We start from the raw sequence: 19,291 nt of genomic DNA on the forward strand, positions 1-19,291 counted from the left end.
GTTACTTCAAACCACAAAATGCAACTATATTGCATCAAATAACATAATTGAACCCACCGATTGCTTCAAAAATATACTCATATGAAGAACTAGAACATTGAGACACTTCACAAACAATTGAGAGAAATAAATGAGGAAGATACTTCAATATTACTCCAAATGCCTAAATTAACTTGGAATTGCCAAAATTAAAGGGAAAAACACTAAGAAGAGGGGTTGGGGTCCTGGTAAAATATAATAAATTTAAATGGGCTTGAGAAAGGGGAAGGGAGTGGCACACTAATAAAGTCGTCTAATTAGGAAAAGGGACAGAAATGACCGACCGGGTAAAACTAACCCCACCCGATGACCCAAGTTTTCCCAAACCCAATTTGTAGCCAGCCCAGCCCATTTACTACAAAAAAAAAAGTCGCCACTAAAAGTAGTAACTAAAAGCTAGTTGCAAAAAAAGGACTTATTGTGGCTACTTTAGTCGCCACTAAAGATCAAATATGCATAGAAAATGTATCATACGTATAAAAAATGTATCATTGTTGTATAGAATATGTATCCCTACCGTATATGTATAGAAAGTGCATCACAGGTTTGTATCATTGTTGTGTAATTTGTGTATAATAAATGTATCATCAACGTATACTCACTAATCATACATATATTATACATTAATATGTACGTTATACATTGATTATACACTATGGTTCACATATTATACATATTCCATACATAAGTATAGAAAATGTATCGTTGTTGTATAATTTATGTATAAACTGTATCATTCTTGTATAGAAAGTGTATATATAATTCTAGTATATGTATATAACTGTATCATTCTCGTATAGAAAATGTATCATACGTATAAAAAATGTATCATACATATACAGTAGTGATACATATTCTATACAACATTGATTATATCCCAAAACATGTATAATATGTGTATAATAAATGTATAATCAGCGTATACTTACAAATTATACGCATATTATACATGTTTTGGGATATTTCTTGAAAGCTCAATCAACGTATAAATATACACATATTATACATGTTTTGGGATACTTCTTGAAAGCTCAATTACTGTATAAGTATACACATATTATATATGTTTTGAAATATTTTTTAAAGGCTCAATATGAATTTTGACTTTTAGTGGTGACTTTTAGATCTTTATTTTTCTGTAGCAAGTCTTTCGTGGCGACTAAAGTCGCCACAAAAAGTCTATTTTTTTTTTAATGTGTTTGGGATGCTGGGCTGGCTAGCGCGTGAGATTACTTTGGGCCGAAAGGCCAATTCACGGTATTAAGCCCAAACATGGGACTACTTTGGGCTGAAAGGCCACAGTGTGTCCTTTTCCCGTCTAATTATGCCAACGGGGGTCCTGTGCTAGGCATATTTGGCCCAACCAATAGCTCGTTTGGATGGACTTATGTCTTTTGACTTATAAGCCTAAAGTCGTAAGTTAGGAATTCTAGTTTATGATTTTTGGCTTAATTTTGTTATTTTAACTTCTTAAAAAACATTTTTATTTTACCAAACACTATAAAAGTGTTTAAAAGTTTTTTGACTTTAAGAGCACCTAAAATAAGCCAATCCAAACAGGCTCTAAGTAACGATGGGGGCATGACTGATCCAAACTATTAATGGAAGGCAAATGCTGATAACATTTTTCCCATCTTGATAACATTTTCTAGTAACCAAACACTAGAAAATGTCTTTCTCATGGAAAATATCTTTCCGTAAAAATGACCTGTATCTTATCAAACACACCCTTTTTCGCTCAGAATTATATAGATGTTTCATTTTAAGGATATTAGTGTCAATTAAATGGAGCCGAATGTTTATTGGAGCAGCAGCTCTGAACGAATTCATCTAGAAATGTTTGTCGTGGTAAACTGACTTACTGTTATTTAGTTCCTACAACCGTCGTCAGTATATGAGATAGCATCATGAGGTATGCTATTTACTCCTTCTGCATTAGTAGTGGCAAATGTGCGGGACGAAAATAGGTTAAGCAAAAATGAATAAAATATCAGACCTGGCCAAATCTAATACGGGTCAAAATGGGTTGAGTGACGGATAATACAGATATCCCTATTTTTTTCATTGTATTTTTTTTCTAATACTAAAATTTGTGAATGTACTATATGTCAACCTGGGGATAATATGACCATAATACAGGTTGCTCTAGTACGTACTTGCAAATATAGATCTTTGCACATTTAACCATGTTAACACTATTAGAAGTTGCTTGTGCTACATCAGATTGCATCAACACTTCATGAATGAGTATGAGGAGCATGAGTGATAGCTTAACTCATATCAGCTTCTAGTGTTGAATTCTGGTAGTTTAACTAAAATCTCAACTCACAACCCATTATCTTTGCTATCAAGTATCAACTAAACTTATGCGGAATCTAGGGACAAAAAAAAAAGAATAATTTTTTTGAAGTCTATATTAACACCGACAATTCATTAATGTGTGAAAGATTGTGTATGTAAGAACCTAGTTGCCAATTGTAATCCAAAATGAAGTCACGCTTTATCAAAATTCACCCGTATTCAGGATTAGTTTTAGATTAGTTCCAGCAGAGTCCGGCGTCTAAATGGCATAAAAATGGACCAAAATTTCCAAAATGAATTGTGAAATTTATTATAGACCAAAGGGGGTTAATCATGCAACCCTACACGATTTACCCCCAAATTTTAACGCCTCGTCATTCGTCCGTTAACTAAAAAAAGAAAAAATTAAATAGCAAATCGTGTACCATAACATGATTTGCACCTCTACCTTCTTTTTTTTTTAAATTTTTTTTTTTTGATGTTAACTTATTTTTGGTTTTTCATTTATTGTCACATTTGATTCAAAAATATTTTACCTCAAACAAAGTCATCAATAATTACAAATTTATGAAATAATATGTAAAAATATAAAATACAAAAAAAAAAAAGTTTAATAAATGTCACACATTATCTGAATAAAACATCACACAATTAAGACAACAACATATTCATGGAGAATTACATAAGGCAATAACAACGTACAACTTAGGAAAAAACATAATAACGAGAAAACAACAACAACTACTGATTTCGCAAGGGACAACGATTCTAATTATGACCTGTTTCCTTGCACGCACTACACTTTCTAACCATGCAAACACTGAATACGAGTGAACTTCAGGAGCGCGGAGTACAAGTAGAAGGAGAAATGAAATGGATATAGCACGATTTGTTACTTAATTTTGTTGATCTGTGAAATAAAAAATAGATTGTTTTTTTTTTTTTTTTTTTGGGGGGGGGGGGGGGGGTTTCTTATGGGGGTGAATTTGGAATTGGTTTAATTTTTGTGGGTTGAAGTTGAATTTGGTGGATTTTTTAGGGGGGTGAATTTGGAATTGGGTTAATTTTTGTGGTTGAAGTTGATTTTGGTGAAGTTTTTTTTTTTTTTTTTGGGGGGGGGGGGGGGGGGGGGGGGGATTTTTATGTGGGGTGAATTTGGAATTGGTTTAATTTTGATGAGGGTGAAGTTGAATTCTTGATTTTTAACAAATCGTAACACGATTTGTTATTTAATATATATATATATATATATATATATATATATATATATATATATATATATATATATATATATATATATATATATATATATTTGGTTAACAGACAAATAATGAGGCGTTAAAGTTTGGGGGTAAATCGTGTAGGCCTGCACGATTAACCCCCTTTGGTCTATAATATATTTCATAACCCCTTTTGGAAACTTTGGTCCATTTTTATGCCATTTAGGCGCCGGACTCAGTTCCAGCAGCACCAATATGGATTTATCCATTTTCGACCCGTGGTTTATCCATTTTTTACCACGGGTTATAAGGATTAGTCCATATTTGATCCGCTTTTTAGCAAGTTGGCTATCCAACTGTTTTTAAATGGATAGATTAGGAGGATACTTGGATATTTTATCCATTTTACCAGCAGTAATCTGCATTTCCACTATTGTTTAAAATACACTGCTACTTTCTTTAGCATAATTTCTATGTTTCTCTTACTCATCTAATAATGCAGGACATAGTAGCTCTTCAACGGTTTGCAAACAGTTTTGCTTGTAACCATTGTCCACGCCAGAGGATATTATCATGGTTTGGAAAATTTAATCGGTGACTGCGCACTAAAGTTTACTTTATACACTGTCAACATGGTGGAATAACAGAACTCATGGCAAACCACTGAAGCACCTTGCAAGTAAAAGTTAAAAAGGTAATCGAAGTATAGTTACCTAAAGCAAGCAATAGGCGAACTGCTCCAAGTCCCCTATTAGCAAGTGTCCTGCTTTCCATATGCTAAAATTTTAAGTATGAAATCCGGATTTGATCTTCTTCTGAGGTCTGTGTTGGGGATATGTCACTGAAGGCGAGGTACCCAGGGGTATCATGGGTAGCAAACGATGCCCATTTGAACTGTACGTAGGTGAAGAGGAGGGACCCAAACATGGGGTTTGTGGACCTAGCTCTTTCAAATGGCTCAGTGGAAGGCCACACGGTTTACTGCTGCCATTTCCCATGCCTAATTTTCTCTTCTTCTTTAGTAGATCCCACAGTAGGTTGTCCTCTTTAGCATGATCCTGGTCCTTCACTGCAAGCTTTACGATAAGACAAAAATTTGCAAACAATAGCATAGTCAGTAGCACTAAAAGGTTTAGCAAGTGAGCATAGAGGAATTTCCCAAATGCAGCTCCTAAACAAACCACTTTACAAGCAATTTCCATTTTGATAATTGAAATACAAATAAACAATTGGATCTCAAACGAAGTTATAATACTATAGAATATAGAAAGGATAGGGAAATAAGAAGTGCTAGGGTAGCACAATGTACAAGCACAAGGATTGAGAAAACTGAAAAGCATATGTGAGTGGATGACTATTGTCTGTGATAAATTCCATCCATAGTAAGATGTTTCATTCACTATTTTCCTTATAAGCATATGTACATTCTCACAAGCATGTATTCCGCAGTCCAAACAATCATTGAATTCGTTAATTCTGGAAACATAACAATTTTAAATTCCTTCAATGAAGAACTGAAGATCATAACAAGAAATATAATGAGTTCAAAAGGTTTTGGCATAAGAAGATCAAATACATACAGTGAGAGTCACTGGATTTCTCAGCATATGTAGTATGGGAGCTAGATCTATTTTATTAAATAGTAAGGCTCTTAGAGACAGTGCATCCTTGACCACCCATAGTGAAGAAGATTTTCTCTTCAGACTAAAGAAATGGTTAACATTAAGTGAATTTGCAGTAAACTAATCAAGTATAAATAATACCTTCTCTTGCTCAAATTGTTCCTTTGATCCATTCTTGGCTTTTGGGAGGAATCCCTGATATTTCCTTGCCAAATCTTCTGATTCCTTCAGCTTGTACAGCGCCTCACGTCTATTATGTTCTGCTAGTCTTGCCTTCTTCCTTGCTTCCTCCAACTCTGTCCTCCCTGTTCTCATTGCTCCTCCCATCTCTTCCACTATGTTCAGTAGGCGATGGCATCTTCCTGATGTGACTTCGAGCTTAAGACCCTTGACATAGTCGACCATTGGCCTACACATTCTTGTAGCTAGCTCATCCACTAGGTTGTCCACTCCACACTCTACCGAGCTCAGTGTAGTAATAACAAGACGAAATATGTGTTTCAAAAGTTGAATTGTGATCAAAGAAGTGCCATTATTTTCGCCTCTTTGGTGAATGGCAGAAACATATGCAACAGCTTTCTTGAAAACACTATGTATGGAAGTTTGATGGTCACTAAGGGTCTGAAGAATGTTGGTTTGGCTTGTATTTACTTGGGATTCAACTTGTCTAAGCAGATGGATCAACTGCCTTAGCTGCATCTCTTGTTTCTGAATTAGCTCTTTGCCAACTGTTTTGGCTCTATTCATATAGCCTTCTTCCTGCATTTGCAGATTGAGAAACCAAATTCACATCTACAATCAAACAATTTATGTGGAAATTCATGGGAATCTTTTGAAGAGTCAGCCGATCCCAACAGTTCATTAAGTCATACAAGTAGTATATTAGGCAACATCTTGAAGTACTCTTCCTCTGCATAATTTGTGTATATAGCCAATTACTATACCAATAAATTCAGTTTAGACCTCAATGTTGAACAATGATTAACGTTGCCTCTACCACCAAAAGAAAAATATCGGGATACACAAAGGCAGCATGAGTAAGAGGTAGAGTTTCAGATTTGAATGGAGCATAGATATTGCTTCAATCACTTTCAGATTTCGTGCTTTTGTCATTCGAAAGAAATAGTGTCCATCTACTTGCTTGATATACTTATAGGTGTCGAGATTAACTTTTGGAAAGCATTATCTCTCCAATTAGTCTCACAGTTCAGTTACGGATAGAAATATACATCATGTACACATACTCCTACTATTCCAATTATACTACACTCTTTCTGTTTTGGAACATTACAAAATATATGAAATTATAGCAACTCTCACAAGTTTCAAAACTTTAAGTTCATTTAACTATTCAAATTTTATACTCAGATCAGATTTCTTTTCAACCACTACAAATAAGGTAATACTTGTGCACAAATTAAACTAACATCTTGAGCGTCGAGTCATGTAAAATGAAACGGAAATCTGAAATTACTAATGCATACACAAACTCAAACTCAAACTCGTTACGTATTACCTCAATTTCACTAGCCTCCTTTCTCACCATCGTTTCAGCTCTATTCTCGTTTCTCTTGCAGCCCTGTCACCGAAACCATAACTTTTTTTATTCACGCTTTCTGGAAAGTAAAACACAGATTGAGCCACCAAAATATGCAATAGGAGTTTAATATCTTCACGATCATCGACACGCTCAAACAGAAGTTCAGATGTTGATTAATCACACGGAGAAAAGAGAGTTTGGCCGTAGATTGTGGATCAAATTTTGAAAATTTATCTTCAAATATCTGTTTGGCCATGAAATTTAATCAGGTTTTGAAAATTTATTTTCAAAATATTTTCAAGTTCCACACCAGTTTTTGGGATAAATCTCACTTCCAACTCACAAAACTTCAGTTTTTTTCCCAAGTAAAATGCATGTTCAAACACAACTTCAAGTTCCAAAATCACAACTTCAAAAACTCAAATTTCAATAAAAACTTGTATGAGCCAGTTTTTGAAACTTTAAAATAATTTCAAGATAAATTTTCAAAATGTGATCAAATTTCATGGCCAAACAAATATTTGAAGATAAATTTTGAAATGTGATCAAATTTCATGGCCAAACAGATATTTGAAGATGTATTTTGAAATGTGATCCAAAATCCATAACCAAACACTAGCTAAAGAGATGAGTACATTGGCATGAAAATGAGTAGGATAATCAATCACAACAGTAGTATATTTTCCTTCTTCAGCCATTTCAACAGTCTTCAATCCAACAAGCTTCATCAACGGATTCGCTAACGATTCAAACACATCCGCAGCCTTCAAAATTAAAAACGTCAAATGCACAATAATTTCTAAAATCAAAGTTTGAGGAATTAATGTCGTTACCTACTTCTTGTAAGCCAGTACGGATGTGAGTATCGAGTTGATTGAAGGCGAATTTTAGTTGTTGGTGCTGAGATACGATTCGAGAGAACTTAATACGGAAATCGCCCATTGATGAAGTTGCTGCGATGAATCGTCGCCTTCGCCCATTCATGCCTCTGTTTTTCTTTTTCTTTTTTTTTTCCAAGGAAATTTTGATTATGTTATGGAGTACCGTTAAAGTTCAGTGAGGAAATAAAAGTTCTTTCTGCGAATGGCAACATTTATTTCTACCGGATGGGATAGCACGGGCCAATGATATTCTCTTGTTTTAAAATAAGTGGTATTTCACATAATTAAAAAGATGTTCTTTCAATCTATATATAATATAAAGCTACGCATAGACAATCCTATGTGACACCTTTCTATGACCTCCATTGACATTTATCTTTTTTCTCCTTTTTTTGAATATTTTTCATCAACTTGTCCCTTCAAATTTTATTTAAATTAAAGGCTTATTAATTCAAAATTAACTGAAATCATAGGATAAGGCTTATAAACCATCGTTATTACTACTATTGGTTAGCCTCTTCAACTATCTACAATCAGTTACAAGACAATAAGTACTCCATAATTATAATAATACCAATAAAGTCTAATTTGGAGAAAAAAGAGTAAAGGCTTATTAATATTTAATCTATATATAGTGCTAGGCAAAAGAAATATGAGGTGCACCACTCATGGGATTTTTTAAAAGACTTTATGTATTTTTAAAAATATTACCTTAAAATTTGCTGAATATTAAAGATGGCCTTATTTATTTATATTATACTACTTAACACTATTAATCTCTTTTCCTGAAACCTTTCCAATCCCTTCGTTAGTATACCCTTTTCCTTCCCATGAACCTCATCATTAATGCTATTCATACCATTTCCTTAAATCACTCTTTTCCTTCTTCGTTTTTTTTTATATGTACTTTGTTTTACGTATTGCATCCAGTCCAGGCAAGTAACAAGCCTTGCATTTTCTCTTCTTTTTTGATTATTTTATCTTACAAGTTCAGACTGTAAATCAAGCACCATCACCTTGAAGAAACGTCTATTAATTGGAAGTTCCTCTTCCGTTGTAGAATGAGAAGAAGATAGCATTGTTAAGGTTTGCAAATGATGACAATTTTCCCTATATTCGTGGACATGTTTATTAAGAAACGCAAATATAATACTCAATGTAGAGGTGAAGTAACACTAACAATCTGTTTTTTTATTTTATCAGATTTTGCAAAGGGTCGGTTCCATCAGACTTGTCCAAATAAATAATTTTGACCTCTCTGATTTATTGGTTTCAATTTATTTTTAAAAAATCTATGTGGTTTAAATTTCCAAATTTGAGTTAGAGGTTCTCGATTCACAACTTTCTTTTTATTTTTTTGCAGGACAAAATTATCATAAAGCATAAAAGTAAAGCATAGAATAGATCCTAAAAGAAAATTAAATCCTTGAAGAGGTACCTTTTTATTGATTTCTTCATAAAACTTCCTCAACAAATTCTACATAGATATGTAATTAAATAAAAAATCTTTTTTAATAAAGACAATCAGGAATCTATTATATCTCATAGATTTACTGTAAATTTCATTACCAGTGGCTTATTAAGTGCAAAAATTATGTTCTAAGACTAAACAGGTCGGTCAAGGAGATTGACTGATCAATGGATTATGAGGAACGATCTCAGGTGGCTTTTGTTAGATGCATTTAAGTTGATGTAATGTTTGTAATTCTTTTAATTTACTTTCATTGTTGTTCTTAAATCTTATTATGTGTTGTGGCATGTATCATGCAGTTATATATATGTAGATCGTTTTTTTTTTTTTTGCGCCTACCTACCGAATTTTAAATATTTGTAGGGATAATATATAAAGAATGACTATGTATTGTTTACCTCGAACGGTAGAATAATATATTGCGACACATTAAATTCAGCAAAAAGAGATAAAAAGAAGTACGGTAAAGTTTCTTTTACCCAAATTTTAAGTCGGATAATGTATAACATAATATTGAATAGAACTTTGGTTGAGAAAGTTGTTTCATGTTACTTATTATTGGTAAAAAAATGGTCTATATTTTCTTTTGTTTTTTTGCATGTTCATTGATAGCTTTACTACATCCAGTTATTGTTATTGTATGTAACTATTTGCATAGAGTTGCATATAAAAAGAGATTCTTAACACTACTTCTATTTTAAGGCATTTGAGAAAGCTATCTTTATAGACGACGAGTCAGTAATTTGTGCACTTTTCATAACATATCATCAATATATTTAGTGTACTTGAAATGTAGATAGCTAATTTATGATCTTCTTATGAGATTCCACAAAGAATTATAATGAACATATTGGTATTTGTGACTTAATTTAATTATAGAGAATTCAGTTTTATGTGTGTAACAAGTTTTTTTTTTTTTTTTTTTTTACCTTTTCTATAAATTTTCTATAAATTTATAACATTATTATTTCATTAGTTTACTCATATCTTTTATATCGCGCGAAGCACGGTTAAATTTACTAGTTTTATAATCATTTAAAACTAAAGAGCTACATCTTTCGAGATATTTAAGGGTAAGTAAAAGTACCTTTTACTTTTAGGATTGAGTAATTTTGTAAATGATGTAACCATGCTAAAAGCATCACTTATTTTGAAATGGAGGAAATATCACATGAGCATAGATCTTTTTGTTGGTAGATCAAAGTATACACTTTCTCTTATTGCGTTGTTTTTCTAACGGTTTTATTGGATATTCCATCTTTTATTTTTAGAAATTTATGGATGACTTGTGTTACATCTTCTGATGTCAGCTTATACAAAACTCTTTCCTTTCCCAAACAAAAATTGATCGACTAAAATGTAATAAATAGATGCATTTAGTTTTTAAAATGTTGAATTTGTATAGATTTCCCCCGTAATTATAAAGATATCATGTGTAAAATATAATAAATCAGTGAATTGACATGAGAAAGTGGATACCATAATAGTGTGCAATAATTCTTTAAACTAAAAATAAATAGGAATCTACAGTATTGCTTAGAGGCCACAATACTCAGTTTTTGAAAGTTACCGTGGAAGATGAAAATTCTGGGACCCACATTTCTTGGGTGATTTACCTGACTACAATTCTTTAAAGAGGATACGGACAAACCAATTAAAATGGTCCGGTATTTTCGTCCAAATAAGAAAAAGTACACACATAATACTATTGAGTACAACAGGCCTAAAACAGACAAACTATCAAATTCCAAAGATACCCCTGAGAGTTGAATTTAATGTTATAGAAGCGCACAACCATGTTGACCATCCTGCCTCCAAACCCACTCACTCAAAATAAAGTAATACTTTAATGGACTTTTTGCGCGAAATGCCCTTCAAAAAGACTGGTCTTTAATTTTTGGCCCTCAAATTGGTGACCTTTAATTTTTGTCCTTCGCTAAAATCCCCTTGGTTCCGCCTTTGAACCCTAGCTCAATCAAAAATTAAAAAAAATTCGCAAGGCGTAAGTTGGGATTCACAAGGTATAAGTTGGGTTTCAAACTCTGCCTTAAGGCAAAAAAAAAAAAATTACTTTGCTAGAATTTTGCAAACCTCTGTCTTAAGGCCTAAATTTGGGTAAAAGTTTGTCTTAAGGCATAAGTTGGCGTCAACTTACGCCTTGCGAATCCAACTTATGCCTTGGGATTTTTACTTTTTTTGACTGAGCCTAGGTTTGAACTCAGGACCTCGGGATATTAAGCGAAGGGTAAAAATTAAGACCACCCCCAGCGAAGGGCATTCTTGCAAATTGCCCAAATTTAATTAAGAAGTATAGTCTGTATCATATTTTTACTGCATAATTGATATAATTCGGTGGCATGTTAAATTTAAGTCTTCTTAATTATTGAAGTTTCTTAATCACCTAATTAGATCAATGTGCAAGATCACAACAAGTATTATCAATATTACCCCCTTAAAGCTCAAGTTTGCGACGGCTTTTCGGAGATTGACATTTTAAATAAAAAATTATTTATGAGGAAGGAAGATTGACATGAGAATTATCAAATATCAAAGAGATACAACCGACTCGACATTTTGTAAAGCAACATGATCTAAATTATACAAAATAGTTACAACTCTGTGAAATCATAAATTGGAAAATATTAAAAATTTATGAATTTGTGAATAATAATTTCTTTATTTATAGATAGAAATAGTTTTTGGTATTTATTAAGTTTTAATTTCACTCACGATTATTTCATGCCGCATGAGTTTATATTAGTTAAATATGGTGATTTAAGCTTAATTTCAGATGAAATTAAGGAAAAAAACTAAATTCATTAAATGAACCTCAAGAATAAATTTAGTTCTTCGTATATAGTTATGCTTAAAAAATATTGATGTACTTTTTTTTTTATAGTTTCCAATATCTTAATTTTAATTTAAAACATTAAGTGGATCTAATTTAATTTAACTTCAAAGTTTAATCAAATTAACTCTCAAAAAATAAAAAATGCCACATAAATTGAAATAAAGAGAGAATAATTAATAAGATTTAAAAAATTCTTTAGTTAGAAACAAAAATGTGCCTCTACAATTGCCTAAATTTTGCCAAAATGTATAATGACAAATATGTAAAGGGACGTAATGTTCCCTCCAGTTCATATTATATGGTGTTTTTAGTTCGAATACACCCCTTAAAGAATTGCTTATTCCTAGAGAGTAGAAAGCGATTTCACAAAATTATAATAGTCTCAATATTATATAATTTCTTGGTTATGTAAATATGAATTTATCAAAGAAAATAAAAGCTAAAAGCTATTAATATCTTCTTGATTACGTAAAAACTATTTGTTTTGAACTAAATATAAAAGCTAAAAATATCATATATACTACTTTCTCTGTCTCAATTTAAGTGTTTTACTTTCCTTTTTAATTTGTCCCCAAAATCGTATCTCTTTCTATATTTAGTAAGTTGATAATTCAAACACTACATGATTAGTTTAAAACCACAAGATTCAAAAGACATTTTAGTACATTATATACATTTTTAATTTAGGACCATGAGATTAATTTTTATTTTTAATTTTTAAATTTTATACCTAGTCAAACTAAGACACTTAAATTGAGCTGGAGAGAGTAATATAAATCAAAGGAGTAAGGGGCTAAAAAAGATTTTAAAGAAAAGTTGCAGGGCCAACATCAAATGGATGAAGAAAAAGAATTGAGTGTGAAAGTGGGATAAACAAGGAAAGATAGCAGCCACGTGTAAGTACTTGATACCATCAACCAATCAAAATTACTGTGTTGCATCGTAAGGACGACGATCCAACACTTAAACTCAAGTTTCTATATTAGCGAATCCGTTGATGAAGCTTGTTGGATTGAAGACTGTTGAAATGGCTGAAGAAGGAAAATATACTACTGTTGTGATTGATTGTCCGAACTGAAAACCGGATATACTTATTTAGGGTCGGATCTACCTTGTCCGGTAAAACACTCTCGATGTTGAAGCAAGGTCGATCGTGCTCGTGCCCATTCAGACCTATCTCTTAATCCGCTCATATCGGACACAAGTTGGTCCGGTTTGTACCGTATACACCCTCTTATTTCACTCATAAAAGTCTCTTCTGTAATGTTGTTCTGCAATAGCGATTTCTTTTAATGATATAAGTATGTTTTATATTTGTCTCCTTTTCTTCCCTCTATGCCTTATTATATTATCAAGGATCCATCTTATATTCTAACAACTAGTATCAGATTAGTCGGTTTGATCATGAAAGTGTAAGGGTAATTTCAAAATCTTCAGTGAATGTGTTTCTCCGAATTTGAGGACATGTTGAGAGACAGGATATTCTCAAAGAGAATCATACTCTCCGGACTTATGAAGAAAAGAGCAATCTGTCGAGAAAGTGTGAGTCTTAAGACTTCACAAGATCATGGAAAAGAAGATGAAAGACGTAGTCTTCCGTGAATTTGTTTTTGCAATAGTCAGTGTTAGAAGAAAATGATAAATGAATTGTCAATAATTGAGAATGTTTATTGGATATAAAGTGTGCATAAAGAGAGATTATGCTATTCTTTTCAGAAAGAAGGATTGAATAATTGATTAGGTTGTGATCGAACATGATAATGACAGTTGCTAAATTTTCTGATCCAGATGAAACAAGTGAAAAAGGATTCAAGATTGGAAGGAAAAAACTTCAAGAAAATAGGAGAATTATTACTTATCAAGTTTAAAGTCGAAGATAAGCTACAATTTCTTTCAAGGTCGAAGATTTTCTAGATTGAAATTTAGATTAGGTGCAAAAAGACATGTTGGTATTGAATTGTGAGATCAAAGTTTCAAATGAGATAATCACACATTTTAACATATTAGCGGATAGAAAAAAGTCATATAAGAGTATCACAGTCATCCATTATAGTACTCCAAAAAAATATATGTATTTGGCTCATAACAAAAATTAAATCCGCACGTCAGGGTACTAATTACACTTAAAACACGAAAATGGGAGAGTAAAAGGCAGTTTGCAAGATTATAAAGCATAACTGACTTTTCGACACAAGTTTGTAGTGTAATTTTATGTATTTTCCTCAATAAAACCTATAACAACCTCTTGAAAAATGCAGGGTAATGCTGCGTACAATAGACCCTTGTGGTCCGGCTCTTTCCCGGACCCTGCACGAGCTTAGTGTACCGGACTGCCCTTTTGCCCTTTAAAACGTACACACCATACATTCTAATTCAACTTTAGTACCCACTTTTAATTTGACGCGATAATGATAAGAAATGTCTACAATCAATAATCTAAATGAGTTGACAAAAATGTTGAAGTGTATTCTGATTCTTTGTTGCAGAAGAGTAAAATAGAAGATAAAAGCACTTTCTTTTAAGAAAAGTGAAGACATGAAATCACTTACCGAAGAAGACACGAAATGAATCACTTTTTTTATAAAAGTTTTCTTTTATAAAGGTGAGAACCTTTGTTATTACTACTCCTTCCGTCCCATAATAATGTCACCTTAACCAAAAAACATTATCGAGACAAGTTAAAATAACATCTAGATGATGATTAAAAAAATCACATAATAACTTGATATTATTGGATTCGCAATGTTAAAAAATTTATTACTTTTGCATACCCTAATTAAAAGGAAAAAATAATTTATTTTTATTATATAAGGATAATTTAATAAACTTCACATTGCAATATTAATTTCTTAATATATGTGTTTTTAGCTAGGCTGACATTTAAGACGAATTTAAAATGAATATTCTAAGAAAACGAAGTAAATTGCACACGTGGAAAATCGTAGGAGTAGTACTCTTATTCAGCTGCAAAAACGAAAACAAATTCAAATTCAAAATTTAAACACTGAGAGAATCAATATTCAGCTCCGAGGGGCCACTTTTTTAACTTTTGTGTAACGGACATATTACTGAATTAATGTGCAACAACTTGACCATTATTTATGAGAAGACGAAATTTGAAAGGAACACTTCAACTTTTTATTTGAATAAAACAATTAATCCCCATTTAATTATCTTCTGCAAGCAATTATAAAACAAAGAAACACAAGGCAAAAAGAAATTGAGAGAAAATTTTAAACAAAAACTCGTTATTTATTCACAAACAATATCCAAAAATCAGGAGCATACCTCATCCACAAAACAAAAAACAGGGAAAATAACTCAATTTCAATAATATCTCCTATATTCAAAGAAATCTACCAATACAACAACATAGCCAGTGCAATCCCACATATTGTAGTAAAGAAATCTACGGATAAAACGGGTCAATAATCGAATTCCCAAAAATTAACCCCATGATAAAAAGCCCTAGCTTCAATTGCATCATAGTAAATCCCAATTTTTTTATTACGGTAGGGTGTATGCAGACGTTACCTTATCTAGTGAAAGTAGAGAGACAGTTTCTGAAAGACGTTAAGCTCAGGTTTAGTTAATCAAAGTAGTTATGAAAAAAAAATGAAAGCAGTACAAACATTCAAAAAAAAAAAGAAAAAAAAAAAAAGAACAATAACAACAGCGAAACACAACAAACAAAATATGGTAACAGATATAAAAGTAAAAAATAATTAAAAAAATAATAATACCATTCTCTGTGGATGACTATAGCCCAATAATCCAATAGAAAAAACTAAAAACAGGGAAAAATGTTGGAGTGTGTTTTGATTCTTTGTTGCAGAAATGTATTATTGAAGATAACGCACTTGCTTTTAAGAAAAGTGAGATATGAAATCACTTATTGAAGAAGACACGAAATAAATCACTCTTCTTTAAAAAAGGGTGAGAACTTTTGTTATTACTACAATTTAAAATGGAAATGTTAAGAAAACAATGTAAATTGCACACGTGGAAAACCACAGCAGTACTTTATTGGCATTTTGGATGGGCTTAAACCCAACTTTTTTTTTTTTTTTGATTTTTTAAGCACAAAGTCAAATACTTAAAAAGCTGAAAATAACTTATAAATCGTTTTCACCAACTTATAAGCTAAGGCAAACAAACTCATAAATAGGCCCTCAAACTTGAATTTAGCTGAAAGTCCTCCAACTTTGGGTGTGCACAAGTAGACACCTCAACTTGTCTCCACTTTGTCAGTTTGAACACTCTAACTTACAAACTGATCGTCTAGACACCTCCAAAATTTATGTGCAACATCAATGCCACATCAGCATTTATATTTATGTGTTCAACGTTATACAAGTTGAGAGATGCCTACTTATGCACACTCAAAGTTGAAGGACATGTTTGTCAGCTGAAGTCAAGTTCAAAGGTCTATTTATGTATTATGCCTAATTTATTCAGCTGCAACTATTTCAAAAAAAAAATACTCCATCCGTTTCAACTTATGTGAACCCATTTAACTGACCACGGAGTTTAAGAAAGTAGAGAAGACTTTTAAACTTGTGGTGTAAAATGAGTCACATATTTTGTGTGACTATAAATCATTGCATAAATATAAATTATTTCTAAATATAAAAAAATGTCATTCTTTTTAGCATGAATTAATAGGAAAATAAAGACAAGTGCCTATAGCAAAACCAAAAACGAAAACACACAGAGAGAATCAATTTTCAAATTCAAAATCAGTTCCGAGGGGGCACTTTCTAACTTTTGTGTAACGGAAATATTACTGAATTAATGTGCAACAACTTGACCATTATTTATCTGAAGACAAAATCTGAAAGGAACATTTCAACTTTTTATTTGGATAAAACAAGTAATCCCAATTTAATTATCTTCTGCAAGCATTATAAAAACAAAGAAACACAAGACAAAAAGAGAAAATTTTAAACAAAAACTCATTATTTATTCGCAAACAATATCCAAAAATCAAGAGCATACCTCATTCATTGTCTATGTCCAAAAGAAAAAAAAAACAGAGATAATAGCTCAATTTCAATAATATCAAAGACTATCAACAGATAAAAAAATAATATAAAATGAAATAAAGAAGCTCATTATTTATTCACAAACAATATCCAGAAAAGCAAGATTATACCATTGTCTATAGATGAATCATATCTCAATAATCCAACAAAAATTTAACAAAAAAAAAAAAAACAACTAAAAACAGAGAAAATATTCCAATATCAAGAATTGTATCTCCTAATATCCAAAAAATATCAAGAGATTAAGAAACAATAGAAGCAATAATCACCAATCAAGATGGCATTGGGTTCTCTCAAAAGTACCATTACCCTTAAAAGGAACCTTCAAATCACACTTAATCATAGGCTTAATCTTCTTAGTCTTAATCCACCCAAACTTAAACCTAATCCTCATATAAAGCTTCACTCCAATCTCATAAATCCCATCATCCTTCTCTCCATTATAATAATCCCCTAATTTAATCTCATTCTTAGTACCCTTAAACATCAGATCCAAATCAGTAGTATTCTTATGACCCTGATAAAAAGGCTCAAGTGTCGAATTACCAAAATTAACCCCATGGTAAAAACCCCTAGCTTCAATCAAATCATAGTAAATCCCAATCCTTTTATTAGGATTCCTTATGGAGACATTAAGGGCAAGATCGTAATTGAGGGTATTGTTGTTAGAGTAAGTGAACTGAGTTAGCTGAGCGTTGGCCACGTGGAAATTGACTTTGTTTGGTCGTAGGATAAACCAGAGAATGAAACCTATGACAGCTCCGATGATTAAGAGTGTACATAGGATTTGGAAAATGCAAGTACAGATACAGTTGAAGATGCAAGAACAACAACAAGTGAATGGGTTGCAACAACAAGTGGTGGAACTGCGGTTGCTTGGGCGGTGGTAGGTTTTGGATGAATGTGGGGGGATTGATGGGCCGTAATAGGCACCGTTTAAGTGGGGTTCCGGCATGGTTTTCTTGGACGGAAAATCAAGAAATGGTAGAAAGAAAGTTGGTTGTTTGGAGTATATGTGAAGTAATAATAATGTGGAAGATTTGTTATGCTAGTGGGATTGTGGGTATGGGTAGGTGTATGAATTACTATATATTAGGGAAAATGACGTGGGGTGTGCGGCCCAATTGGGGGAGGTTTTAGTTATTGTGTTTGAGTTGGATTGGGTTTTAAACTTTTTCCTTTCAAATTAATGGTATCCCGAGGTATTGGGTTCAAACTTCAGTTCATTTAAAAAAAAAAAGTTGCAAGGGAGAGTTTCATAGTAAAATTAGATCTATTCGGGCAAAAATTAGGTAGCGCGGTAGAGTTTCGCCTCAAAATCTGCCTGATCAGGTAGAGTTTGAGGAAAAACTCTATCTGCCGAATTCAAACTCTATTTTGAATTTTTTTTTTAATTTTTTTTGACTAAGTGAGAATTCAAACCCGGAACTAAGAAATTTTTAGCCAAAGGAAAAAAAATTAAAGATCCATTTGAGGGGCAAAAATTAAAGACAGTGCCTTTGAAGGGGCATTCCGCACAAAAAAAAATGTTTATTTTGGTCTTCAACTTTTGTTTGTTTCGCGGATAAGGATTACTTTATACACTATGGGTGTTTTACACCTCGTTTGGATAGGCTATTGTATTATATTGTGTTATGTTGTATAATATTATATCGTATTGTTTTAATGAATATACTATTTGGATTGAATGTATAGTTTTTCCGTCGTTACATAATGCGTGTATCAACAATTTGAAGAACAAACCTACAAAAAGAGTGAGCTAGTATAAATAAGTAGGATAAAGGATAAAATACAATTATTAGATTATAAGCAAGACAAGATGAGTAGAAAAAAAAAAAAGGTAACAATGTGAGACATTCGACCACAACAAATCGGTCGTTACATAAAATAAGACTTTTCATCATTACATAATAATGAATTTAACGATACGATATAATAAAATTTAAGTGACAACAAAACAAACATTTAAACTAACAACACAATAGGTAACAACCATCCAAACAAGGTGTTAGTAGGGAGGAAGATATTTTTCAAAAAGATTTTTTTTTTCATGTTTAATTGCTCAAAAATTTTGAAAAATATTTTCATTAGGAAAACAAGTTACTTAAAAATGAGAAAAATAACTTTTCTAGTAAAAATAGAGAAAAAAATAAGTTTTATAAGTGGCATTCCCCTACTTCCGATCTCCAACATACGCCCATAGCCCGCTTTCCCACTACTCCACACCCAATTCCCATCTCACCCCAATAGTGTTTGCCTAAACTATGTATAAATGCTTTTGGGACAACCATTTACTTTCCAGGAAAATATTTACAGCGAAA

The 19,291-nt window shown here is 32.1% G+C and overlaps 2 protein-coding genes across 2 annotated transcripts; both read right to left on the reverse strand.

Moving 5' to 3' along the window:
• Window positions 1-3,739: 3,739 nt before the first annotated feature.
• LOC132629233 (uncharacterized) lies at window positions 3,740-7,928 on the reverse strand. Its single transcript, XM_060344944.1, has 5 exons — window positions 7,560-7,928; window positions 7,358-7,486; window positions 6,699-6,761; window positions 5,324-5,941; window positions 3,740-4,636 (listed from the first exon to the last, which is right to left on the reverse strand). The coding sequence occupies exons 1-5, from the start codon at window positions 7,704-7,706 to the stop codon at window positions 4,346-4,348; spliced, it is 1,248 nt and encodes a 415-aa protein (XP_060200927.1). The 5' UTR covers window positions 7,707-7,928; the 3' UTR covers window positions 3,740-4,345.
• Window positions 7,929-17,017: 9,089 nt separating this feature from the next.
• On the reverse strand, window positions 17,018-18,049 carry LOC132625906 (NDR1/HIN1-like protein 3). Its single transcript, XM_060340537.1, has one exon. The coding sequence runs from the start codon at window positions 17,923-17,925 to the stop codon at window positions 17,236-17,238; it is 690 nt and encodes a 229-aa protein (XP_060196520.1). The 5' UTR covers window positions 17,926-18,049; the 3' UTR covers window positions 17,018-17,235.
• Window positions 18,050-19,291: the final 1,242 nt, after the last annotated feature.

This window comes from Lycium barbarum, chromosome 2, assembly GCF_019175385.1.
Source record: "Lycium barbarum isolate Lr01 chromosome 2, ASM1917538v2, whole genome shotgun sequence".
NCBI lineage: Eukaryota > Viridiplantae > Streptophyta > Magnoliopsida > Solanales > Solanaceae > Lycium > Lycium barbarum.

Bases quoted from the DNA above. Each gene is read 5' to 3' on its own strand.
- LOC132629233 (XM_060344944.1), bottom strand. From the start codon at position 7,706: ATGAATGGGCGAAGGCGACGATTCATCGCAGCAACTTCATCAATGGGC. The intron at 7,487-7,559 runs GTAGGTAACGAC...TTAATTTTGAAG, and splicing joins TCCGTACTGGCTTACAAGAA to GCTGCGGATGTGTTTGAATC. The intron at 5,942-6,698 runs GTAATACGTAAC...CTGCAAATGCAG, and splicing joins AGGAGGCTAGTGAAATTGAG to GAAGAAGGCTATATGAATAG.
- LOC132625906 (XM_060340537.1), bottom strand. From the start codon at position 17,925: ATGCCGGAACCCCACTTAAACGGTGCCTATTACGGCCCATCAATCCCC.